The sequence below is a fragment of the Heloderma suspectum genome, chromosome 3 (genome assembly GCF_057233095.1).
Source record: "Heloderma suspectum isolate Gila_16-S chromosome 3, 16-S_ref, whole genome shotgun sequence".
Taxonomy (NCBI): Eukaryota; Metazoa; Chordata; class Lepidosauria; order Squamata; family Helodermatidae; genus Heloderma; species Heloderma suspectum.
The window spans coordinates 207,090,701-207,103,182 of NC_139460.1; the positions used below are offsets into that span (position 1 = coordinate 207,090,701).

The 12,482-nt window shown below is 45.1% G+C and overlaps 1 protein-coding gene across 1 annotated transcript in view; it reads right to left on the reverse strand.

The window, feature by feature from the left end:
• Window positions 1–974: 974 nt before the first annotated feature.
• The window catches only part of TMEM26 (transmembrane protein 26), a 38,776-nt gene continuing 27,268 nt past the window's right edge, over window positions 975–12,482 (reverse strand). Inside the window, exons 4-6 of the mRNA XM_084845362.1 lie at window positions 11,416–11,636; window positions 6,930–7,006; window positions 975–4,218 (exon numbers count right to left, since the gene is read on the reverse strand). Coding sequence (XP_084701488.1) covers window positions 3,800–4,218; window positions 6,930–7,006; window positions 11,416–11,636 — 717 coding nt within the window. The 3' untranslated portion in view covers window positions 975–3,799. The remainder of the gene's footprint in view (window positions 4,219–6,929; window positions 7,007–11,415; window positions 11,637–12,482) is intronic.

Consider the following 12,482-nt stretch of genomic DNA (forward strand, 5'->3'; position numbering starts at 1 on the left):
CTGGGCAAGGTCTGGAAGTAGGGTCTGAGCCCAGCAGCCTTTGGTGCATCTGGGAAGTGGAGTCCAATCCAATGCAAAAACTACTCATCTGGTGTACAGCTATTAAAAATGCCTGAGGAAGAAGAAAAAACTGCATGCCCCTGCCTTTCTGGAAACTCGCCCAGAAGTCAAGATGTATGAATCTCAAATCAGCAAAACTCAGACACGGAGGTTCGCTGAATTCCACCCTGAATTTGTTCCAACTCATGTCTATATTGGATTGCAACCTTTTTTTCTTTTCACATGAAAATCCATGTTTATCTTCCTGCACATTCTTCCATGACTTGTGCATTTTTTCAGATCTGTGTTTGATTCTGGGAGGTGTGAACTGGGGAAATTCTGGTAAAAAATGAACTGAAGTCAATTTCTCATACCCCTACCCAAAAGCAAGCCACGCAACTCTATCGTAAAGGCTTCTGGAATGTCGTTTGAAATGCCAGGGTGACATGGAAGGTTCTAATAAACAATGTCTTCCTAGCATGATCTAAAAGCACCCATTTCATCATGCTCATTGCATGCCAGTACTTTAAAGTTGACTACCCTCCCTTCAGTCCAAAGTGTATTGAAAACCACAGTGCCCAAGCATTAAAAATCTCATGACCAGAATCTTAACGGCTGTAGTGATACAGCCGCATTGACAGCTGATTCTTTTATGTATATAAAAGAATCCTAGCTGTATACCTATATCCTGTACTTAGCAATTACCTTCTCTACTGGAGTGTTCCAAGTGTTTTATATGCATCATCTCATTACATCTTTATAGGAGTGTTTCTCATTATTTTTCTGACTTAAAACCGAAGGCAGGCTGTTATTACATCCCAAAGGATTTACTTTTAGGGTATAAGAGTAATGTATGCCACCAATTTTAATTAATAATTTAATTTAAGTTCTTGAATTAGTTTAACAAAGTTGTTTTTTTTTTTTTTTTTACTTTTCTCATACATTTAAAGCCTCTAATCCCAAAGCACTGAAATTCCCAGAGCACTGATCCAGGCAGAGATGCAACAGGGGACCTCCTCTGAGGGATGTCATTCTGGACTATTTCTATATCATTGGTGTCATTGGACAGGAACATAGGAAGATGACCTTATACAAGGTCAGACTATTTGTCCATCTTGTAGCCCAGTATTGTTGACTCTGACAGGAGGTCTCCTGGGTCATAGGCAGAGGTCTTCCCCATTATCTGCTACCTGAGCCTTTTTTTAAACTGGAGATGCCAAGGATTGAATCAGGAATATTCTGCATGCAAAGCAGGTGCTCTACCACTGAGATCTGGCCCCTCCCCTTGGATCATTCAATCACTCCTGATGGAGAGATACCACAGAATTACTTACCCTTGGAGGAAACTGGAAGGAAGCATATCCTGAAGGGCTAGCCCTACCATTAGGCAGAATGAGGAAGCTGCCTCAATCAGCAGATACTGGAGGGGTTGGGGGACAGAGCTATATGTGTGCCACATGGCTTGCCCTGTGCACCCTAAGCTAGCTTGCTGCCCTCCGGTGGAGTGGAGGATGCTGTCCTGTAAGATCCAACTGCCAGTCTGGTTGGCTTCTGTACACAGAATGGGAGAGGTGCCATCTTGTCTTTTGCCTTGGGTAGCAAAATGTTTTAGGCTGGCCCTGACATCCAGAACCTCACAGAAGCCTGTAATGGTTTAATTAAGGTAAAGAAAGAGTTGCAAGAAAGAGTTGCATAGTACACCAATTGTTCATTCAAGTAACCCCAGCATGCCTCAGTACATTGTTTGGTGATGTGACTGCCCTGTTCCAACTACCCTGTATGGTCAAATCACCATTATTAATCTCACAAGAGGTAGAGGCTGCGAGAACAGCAACTCATCCAGGGCCACCTAGTGGGTTTGTGGTTGCGGTGAGATTTGAACCAGGGATGGCCTTCCCTGCTGATAAACATAATTCTATTTGCCGTACTGCTCCACTAGGTCTTAGTCATAGCAATTGCAATGTATTTTGTCTTCTTTTAGAGCCAAAGGACAGCTATTGTCTTCCTCTCCAAAGCTGGGAGGTGCCAAGGGGGAATCCCCAGCCATGACAACTGTAAGTTCAAACTCAAATATAATTGACATGAATTTTCTCACTTCCTTTAGGGAAATTTTGCTTGTAATCCTTTATCATTTCCAAGTGTTAATAGTTACATTCTGACTAAAGAGTGATACCCATCAGAACCAAGCCTGGTTGAGGGGTGGGGGTTTTATATGAAAAAAATTGGTGGGCGTGAGAGATGCTTGGCACCGTTCATATTCAATTACCAGTCCTCTCCTGTAAGCAAGCAAGACCGTGCACACGCACATTATCTAGGCAAATGTAGGTTTGGGAACACCTTGAGAAACAAGGTTCCGTGTTATCATGACAAGTGTGGGTATCACCCTAAAGACCCAAATAACCTATAAGTATGGTCTCTAGCAACGTAAGGAAATGATTGTTGAGTTCAGTTCCTCTTCTGGAGAGAACTGAAAGGACAACCTTTTATCATAGACTGAATGAGCCACTTCTAACTGTAATGGTTTCATTGACTTCCATGAAGTCAATAGTTTTATCCCATGCACTTAGTCATTTTATTATTATATTTAAAAGTGACATCTTTTCAAAATATGAACTTCGTTAAAGATAACAAAGCTAATTGTTTTCTTTGCAAACATTTTTCTTCATTAACATAAAAAAAGATATTGCGAGCATGCAGCCCTTACAACGGTGATTACCGAAGTATCTTTTCATTAATTCATTCTTATAATCCACTTGCTACTACGTTTATTTTCAAAGTCTAGAAATATGGGAAGTGGAAACAACTCTGACAATTTTGTGTATTGACTAGACCCAAGGGAAAATTCATATAGTACAGAGTTGCAGATATCACTTGATAGCCTTGAGGTGTGAAGCTTCAGCCATCAGTTTTCATGTAGATCATCCATCAAAATTATTGTCTGTTATTAATTGCCCAGCCATGGAAACCATCATGGGAAGGGCAAGCCTATCACAAGTAGGAGATCTCCTAAAATTTAAATTGACCTAATCCTAAGTGTTAAAGTAACAATTGTCTTTGTATAAAATGAGCACCATAAAAATCCTTCAACAAAGTGATTGTGGTTAAATCAAATATGATATTAATGTGGTATCAAGCAATATTTTGGAGAAAATATTTTGTTTGTATCTGAAAGAAAGAGTTGCATGAACTTTTGAAATTCCTCCATGGGGTGAACAGTATTTTCAGTCCAGCCAAGAGAGAGGTAATTGTAAAGTAGTTGTCCTTGCATTCACTGAATGTATAATATTTCCATGGCAGAATGGCAGAAAGAATCTATTATTTTCATTCCGTTGCAGTTCCATGCCATTGCCACAGTTGCAAAGATTCCCCGGAGAAGTCAAGAGGTCCTCCACCATGCTACAGGATAGATATAAGCCTGAATTTCAGGTCCATATTCTGCTAGCACAATGCCCTTAGAGTCAATGATCAAGTCAGCTAATGCATCAAATGTTTAAAAAGTTTTAAACAACTATTTCTACTTAATCCCATTGGATAAATAAGCTGCAGATTTAGTGTCAGTTGACTTAAATCAATAGGTTTGAAACTTTTCCATTCAGGCGAATTTGCTGCTCCAACATCTCCTCTTGGTTGTTAGAATCAAACATTCATCTTGTAGCGGACAGGAAACATGTCTAACTGAATGGACCGTTTGATAATGCCAGCCCCTTCAAAACCATCCTAGAAAGGAAACAACTAAATATTGTGAATAAAACATCTTAGTTCATAGGCTTTCGGCCATGACTGGTGAGGAATCCTCCAGAGGAATGGTAACACACTCCTTTTCTTCAGTATCACAGTTGTTGGGTGGAAGACTGATATTATTAGGCTCACATGGGCAACATCCAACTCCTCCTTTCCGGCTGTTTGACTGATACCGCAGGGAGGCATGGAAGTCTAACGATAACACTACTAAACGGTAGAGATGTAACATCACGCTTAAGATATTCTTAGCTGTGAAAAACACCAGCATTTGGTTCATGACTTTAAAATGGCCTATCAGTATCAAGCGCACAATAAGAAAAGGGCCATCTTGTATGAACAAGCCAATGCCAATGTTCCAAAGGTCTGCGCTGTGTCTGCAGAGAAGCAAACGGAAGATTCTCTTGGACGAGGGAGATAGACTGCAGTCGACGTGCTGCACTGCAAATAAAGGAGGATATCTGAATGTATTTATTTCACATTAATGCCATGCATCAAGTGAAATGGGGCCTTCAGGAAAAGGTTTAAGTAGTTGTTGGGGAATAGCATGACTACTTACTTGACTGGGCTGAGCCTGCATTTGTGTCTTGTGCACAACATGGTTAACTCTGCATCTTGTGTCCACCCAACCACCTCATGTTAATTGACATTTCACAGGGCAACATGGCAAACCTCTGTTTTTCATAGGATTCTAGTTCCCTTGGTGGTGTCACCCCTAGGATCAGAAAGTATGCTTGTGAGCCTGTGTAGTTCATACTCCCCACATTTCTTTCATTCTGTCCTTGCCACTAGGCCCCAGACAAAAGTGAGCAATATCAGCAGAGTTATTGCTGTCTCTCAATCCTTGTCTCGGTTGGGGATGCTCAAACTCTTTTGGCTTTACTGGGGGCACACTGACTCCCATGGGGTCCCTCTCACTTTCAGAAAAGTAGGTTTGGGTGCTTTTTTGAAGTGTAGCACCAGAGTTCATAATACAGTAAAGCCCTTCAAACAACACAGTTCCATGTAGATCATACTACCACACAGTCAGCAAAAGTGTGCATCTGCAGGGCTGGCGTCACAGGTTAGCATGGCCAGACACCTGCTGGGGGCACACAGCCCAGTAGGGGGCCCACGGACAAGAGCCCCCTGGCTCTGCTCCCCTCTTCACTGATGCAACCTGCTTGTTCACCCATCTCTCTGTCTGTCTCTGACCCAGGCAACAGTGATTGTGAGGAAGAGGAGGAGCAGGGACAGTAGCTAGCAACAGTGGTGTAGCTAGGTAATTTTAGACTCCTGGCGGGAGGGGGGGCTTTAGATGGCCACGTGTATTGCTTCAGTTGTGAAACCCCAAACAGCCATTCCCTGCTTTTGAACTGCTTCTACATTCCTGACATGTGAGACCAACAACAACACAACTGGCTGCCAAGCCTGATTTTTTAAAACAAAATCCTCCGAGCATGTGCAGGTCTGCATTTTAACTTCAAATCATAGCTCTATCCTGACTACAGGAATAAAATAGAGACTGCTTCTACTGTCCTAATGTGTCTTCGTAACCTGCCACTCTCTGGGTGATCATCTGGGGCCCTGGACTTTGGCCCCAAGTTCCAGCCCTGGCTGCACCCACTGATGACAATGCTGGTGAGAAAGGAGACCCCCCCAGGGAGGGGGCCCATTAAAGGTATCTTGTCCAAGGGCCCTCCAAAGGCTGGAGCCGGCAATGATCAGCACCCACCCTTAGGGTTTATTCACATGTTACATTAGGCGGTTTTGTCAAGACATAGTAGCCATTCCCATGTCTTCATTCACAGGAGCAATATAACATGTGGTTTATAGTCTCAGCTCTGACAATCTGCATTTTGGAACACTGCAGATATGCTTTGGCTCACATGTTGCATTTTTCATGTCAATGCTAGTGCAGAGACAACACCTGGATCTGCAAAAACCTGCATTGGTGCAAAATGTGAACTGGCTCTATGACTTCAGCTCAGATGACAGAATTCACAGCCATCCAGATGTAGTCTTATGCTGCCATGTCCAAAGGTGGACTTGCACATTCAGGATTGACAAGCTGTATTTGCACTCAAAGCGTGTGAATAGTTCGCCTTTAGGCATCACAGCAGCAGCAGCACAACTGGAAGAGTGAGACACCTGTACAGCAGGACAGCTGCACATGCTACAACATTCGGAGCCAAAGTCTGAGATACTATATCTTTAACATAATGTTGTAATAGGATACAAAGAAGGGTGAGGCTTAATCAATAGGAGTTAGCAGCTAGCGATCCCGGGGCCAAACCTGGCCTCCCTGGGGATACCATCTCCCCTCCAACCCTGCAGGCAAAAGATGTGGATGAGGAGCACCAAAAGCAGCAGGGCTTGCAACAGAGCTTTTGGGGAGAGGGAGGTATGACCTTGGCCTGCCACCTTCCACTCTCAAAGTGGCTCTCCAGCAAAACTTGGGAAATATGATTTTTGAATGGCATGTTTTGCTTCTCTTCCACATCGGGCAGAGTGAGACGGCTGACTCAGGTAGCGGGTGCTGGGGGAAGCAGCAGCATCTCCCTTCTCTGGTCATCCATGCTTCTCAGCTGGTGCACTGGCAGCAGCCTTACTTGCTTGTGGCTGGCCTGGGCTAGCTGGTTGTCTCATCTAGTTGCCTTCTCCCAGTTCATCACATACAGCGCCCTTGGGAAAGGCCCATGACTGAGGAAGCACGCAGAGGCAGGCAGCCCATCCCATGCCCTTTAGCAGGCATTGTGCATGCGCGTACACGGCTCTGCTCACGTGACACACTCACATGACACACTTGCACTGCAGCATTTTGAGTGGGCAGCAAAAGCAGGCACTGCAGTTCATCACACTTGCTCGACAAGGGCTTCATGCCCAGATTAGTGAAGGGAACCCAGAACCCTGCCTGAGACAAAGAGGCTGGTCCAGGCTTTAAGGCAGCCCTTTACCATGGCTTATGTTTGTTTGAGTTCAGCCAGAGTGGCCTCTAGTCTCTAAAGCTAGCAGTTTCCGAGAAATAGCCCTTGCTCATAGCTAAACAAGGCTTTGGGTGACAGCCAAATTTCCACTAAACTGCCCTTTGGTGACACCTAGGAGATGAAAAATGAGGAGCAAACCTCTTACACTCTTTACTAAAGTCCTTGGAAATATTGAATGTTACTAACCTGCAAGATCCAGGGGAAACTGCAACATACTCCAGGTCCATATGCCTAGAATTACATACACGAGGACATGCTTGTTCCTGAAACAAACAAAAGCAAATAACATCAATGTAAAAAACAATCCCTCCAAAGCACATGGAATGCCATCATTGTGGGTGCCCTGATCAAGCCACCCATAGTTATGGTTGGGAACACTATTTGGCATAACTTTGGGGTCAGTTTTGGGGGCACAGCTAAGCTCCCCTTTGTCCAATCTGCCCAAATTTTGCACATAGATAGCTATGTAATTTTCCAGTGGATTAGCTAGGTTTGGTGCATAACAAAGTTTATTATAGGATGTTGTTGGGAAAAAGGATTCACCCCTCATGTAGGGCCTCATGGACAGAAATTGGCATTGCCTTTTGAGATATAGGTCTGTGGGGAGTTCTTCTGGTGCATAGGCTATGGTAGAAAATATTTTGAGTGTGAAAATTCAAGAAAAAAGAGTGAAAAGGTGTGACCAACTGCCTGTCTACTGAAATATATATGGAAAGCTACCAAATTTGCCAGGCTGGGAGAGAATGGGTTAACTAGCAGTGAGGTCAAAGTCCTGCAAGATGGGTCAGGGATTGTGGGACATATGAGCGTCACCCCCCAAATCCCACTTGTTTGTATTGAGGGAAGTTGGTTGGAGCCTTCGGGATGTCCACGCCGAGTTGTGGCATGAAGCCCAAGCGGGGGGGATTTAAAGGGGCCCTATGGAGCCCCATGGCAGAGCAGCTTGGGCCAGGTCAGTCAAGGCAGGGAGAGGGAATTACAGGGGCTGTGCCCTGCCCCTGCAGGAGGGTGGTTGATTTGCGTTTTTTGTTTCCATGGGGTTGTGACTGACTAAATAGGGGTAAGGGGAATGCATTTAAATCTGTGCTGCCATGTTGTGTGACAGTGTATTTGGTTTTGGTGTGTGTGTGTGTAGGGGATTTGCAAACTGATAAATTTTTACGTGTGTGTGTGTTTGGATATAGTGTTTGGTGTGGGTGGATGCTATCCTTAATAGAAATCCTCTTCAATTTATGGTGATGCCATTTAGGGATGGGAGAGAAATCCTCCATGGACCCCAGTGAGGCCGGATTCAAAAGAATCCAGCCCCCCGGAGGATCGGAAGACTTACCTCCGCCTCCAAGAGGAATCCTTGCCAGCCGGATCCTCCCTGCCAGCCGGCTCCGGAGCGCCAGTGATACGGGCGCCGTTCCGTATCGCTGGTTGGGCAGATTGACTGCGGACGCAAAAGGCGTCCACTACGCCATTTGCGTCCCTGCTTTTTCACGCGATAGGTTATGCAAATATTTGTGTAGCCTATCGTGTGAAAAAGCACAGACGCAAATGGCGTCCACTACGCCATTTGTGGCCGTAAAGGTCTTAGTTTAAGCTAAATGCAGCTATTTATGGCTGCATTTACCTTAAACTAAGACCATTATGGCCGCAAATGGCATAGTGGACGCCATTTGCGTCTGCAGTCAATCCACCCAGCAAGGCTGATCCAGCGATATGGCAATCAATAGCGGCCATATCGCTGGCGCTCCAGAGCCAGCCAGCAGCTCCATGGAATTGCTGCGGAGCAGAGCTGGCCAGCTAGGATTCCGGGGGGGGGGGAACACGGATCGCCTCCCCCCCCTGCGGACACCCCCCCCCAGACCCGGAGGTAAGCCTTCCGCCCATCCCTAATGCCACTTAAGATGATGATGACAATGACGACGACAACAACGATGATGGAATACACATTGGCATTATTTGCTTGTGTGTGCCAGGTGCTTTTAAATTATGAGATATATACAGCAATCCTATGTAGGTCTACTCAGAAATACATCTCACTGAATTCAATGGGACTTACTCCCATGTAAGCACATGTAGGTGTGTGTGAAATGTGTTTCTTCCTCTCTCCCCCGCCCCCATTGTTTTCAATAAGCGGGCTCTGCCACAGACTGCTTTCTCTGTGTTGTTGTTCTGGAGAAATGTCTGGGAGGGGGTGTTGGTGGGTTGAACTGTGTAGCAAATGGCTTGTGTATAGCAAAATAGGTGATCCCCCCTTTCTGCCCCACTGGTTAAGAATGGCCACGAGCCTTCACTGCAGAGACCTAGGTACGAACCCCCCCAAACTGCCCCTCCAACTTCCCCGCCCAGCCTGGATCCCTGAAACAAGCTCCCCCCAGACCCCCCCATCACAGGCCCCCACCCCAGACCCCCTACCCTTGGCATGAGGCTGTTGACTGATAGGTCCCAGAGCCCTGTGGTTCAACAGTCACGTGTGCATCCCAATGGGCTCCTGCCCTTCATCACTTGCCAAACATGTGCCGGTCCGTTGCCCAAGATGCATTGTGGTTTGAAAAGGGGCTGGTGTTATGGTTGGAAAAATGACTTCCAGCTTTTGTGTGTTCAACCATAATTCACGAACCACCGTAGGTTTTGCTACTGATATTAAAAAGGGATGGAGTCCAGCTGGTGTGCTGCACAACTTTATTTTTCAATATAATAATTGAGTGAGGCAGAGCAGGGAACTATCATAGGCTGGAATTCATGGAACCCAGGGGTGGAAACAAGGTCAAAGATACTTTATAGGATCAAAGAACCAATTTTCCTAACGATTAACCAAAACACGCTAGAAAACAATCCAGACTGAAAACAAAATGTCTGATTTAACTAAAAAAAATGCAAGCTTGTGTAAGTTGGCAGGGCCCATTAACAAAATCAGGGCCCAAGTGTTTGATTGGCATTTTGTAGATATATTATTTCTAGACTGGTAACTAACAGGAGAACGTTTGGTTTTCCAGACACTGGTGCTCGGACTCCCAAGATCAGGGATGGCCAGCTAACAACCCAAGGGCTGAATCAAGCCTCAGGCCCAACTTTTCAGTCCTTTACCCCACTTCTCAACTTCACTCAAGGGACATTGCTGGCCAGACTAACGTTCTTTGGCCAGTGTTCCCTGTGAGAAAATAATGCAAAGGCTAAATAGATACAGGGAACTTGAGGGATGGGTGGTAAGACAGCCACTGGAATGTGTGTGTGTGTGGGGGGGGCATGTTTTATATAGATCAGGGTCTGGAATTCCTGAACAAAGGTATAATTCCCCTAATGGGCCCTCATACTCTGCAATCTTACACATGTCTCCTTCAAAGTCCCACTGAAATCAGTTTCAGACATTCACTAACAAATCTACAGAATCCAAGTGTTGTAAACTGTTGTATTCAGTGATTCTGGCATGAGTCATTCTGCCAGGACATTCTGCCAAGACATTCTGTTGAAAAAGGCAGGAAGACCCAATAGCTTGGAGTCTTTCTTATTTAATCAACAGGAAACAAATATTTTCCATCCAAGATTATAGGAGCCACTGTAGTATACTCAAATATTCTCTCATCCCCAGTTCTATTGTGTGCAGATAGCAATGGGAAGCTAATGACTGAAGTTCTAAGTAATGCAGCTGTTACAACAACTTGACACTGACCCAGTTCACATGATCATGGCATGGTTGACAAAGCAGGGTGGCCTGTTAACACCACCACACATGCTGGCTGGATTTCCCTAATTACCCTAGCTGGCGCAGTTTTCCATGTCATCCGAATGCGGGTGGCATGGCTTGTTTGAGGGGGCAGCAACCCTCAAAAACCCATGGGCTGGGGTTGGGCTATTTGAGAGTTGCTGCCTCCCCCAAACAAGCCATGCCACCTGGGTTCAGACAACACAGCAAGTTGTACCAGTGAGGGTAATTAGGGAAATCCAACTGTGGCTTATTTCCCTCCCTGAAATCGTGCGAACTGGCCCATAGATAGATAGATAGATAGACAGACAGACAGATAGAGCGTATTCGTTGTCCACTTCATGTATCTGGTAAAATAGGCATGTGCCTCTGAAACCTCATGCCACGATAAATTTTAGGTCCCAATCCATGTAAGATAGGGGCAGAGAACCTTTTTTTCTGTTGAGTGTTACATTTCCAGGGGCGGGAGTGGTGGGGGGACAATCTGTCAGGAGTTGCATGCCCATGGTGGGAAGGGTAAGAGCATTCCCCATCTCTCTGTCCTTCTCTTCCTCTCACCCCCTTTCCTTGGCAGGTTGCAGGGGGAGGGACAACTCATTCTTACTGGGATTCTGAACTGGTTGTTTGCAGAGGGCTTTTGAAATCAGGCCAAGGGCTGCAGGTTGCCAACCCAATCTAGCCATGACCCATTGAAACCAAACAAACATGTCAGTTGAGATTAACTTGATTGTATCATGGCTTTTCAATAGGATTTAGGAATAACTAACTTCATTTAATTTTTATTTATTTAGCTTGATGGCTTTCATTTTCAAAGTGCCAACAAGTCTCTGGGATTATTCCGTTCAAAATCTTTCTTGGGCAAATACTGTCTCTTCCCATTTATCCAGATGGCTTGATGGACATCTAGAATTTTCTCAGGTGAAGTTCTCCAGTGACTGGCACAGTCTAGAATAATTGGGATTCTCCTGTGTTACCTACCTTAAATTTTCTATTTCCAGTGTCTCACTAGTGAATTCGAGTATATCTGCTGCAGTACCCACAAACATAAGAAGCAGCTGAGACAACTGATCCCGGGTGATTTCACCACCAATGGGAAGAAGCCATCTCCCAATGATGAGGATGAGTAGAAAGGTCTGGTGGAGACCTAGCGTCCAGACTGGGTTGCACACTGTGGAAAGTGTGTTGACGAGAACTCGGGTCTGTTGCAAAGAGCAATTCAAAAGAAGAAGATGCAAGAGTCAATAAAGGAAGTATGGAAAACAGAAAAGAAAAACTGCAGGAGGCAGCAGTGGTGTAGCGGAGTTAAGGCTCACATTGCCGAAGCTCCAGGACTTTTTGATTAGCAGGGATGATGCCATCTGTGACCATGCAAAACATTTGGGGGTGGCTTGGTCTTGAATGAGCATGTAAGATGCGTTGTCTTTACAAAAACAATACACAAAAAGAGCTGGATCAACACAGCCACCTTCATTTTTGGCATCTCCTTGGGGCTATGTGGATTCTCATAATGAGCAGCTATGCTTCAGAATTTATCATTGCAACACTGGGAGGCAGGCTAGAGTGTGTTCAGCACTTTTAAAAAACCCAACATTCTGCGCTCATCTAAACGTTTCAGCACAAGCTGAAGCTTTAGAGCTCTATGCCCTGATCCTGCTTCTAGCAGAAGGCTTTCAGCCAGGCAGCAGTTCTGAATGCTCAGGAGATCACGTGACATCACATTGTCTCCTGGGCATTCCAGGAAGCTCTGCCGAAAACTATCTAGCTATCATGACAGTCCACAAAGCCTCAGGTACGGGGTATTTGCATGGGGTGTTTTTAGAGTAAAATAAAAGTGGAATGAAGACCCCCTAAGCCACCTCCTATACTTAAAAGGTAAATAAAACCCCTGACACTGTCCCCAATGAGAAAATTCTTCAACATTCTCCCTCACTTCTTTCATTTTGCCCCCATGAATTCCAAAAATGACAGACCTGAAATATTCAGCACAGCACTAATATGAAGTCTGACTGCATATGACGTTGCCCTGTTCTGAGTTCATTATTCCT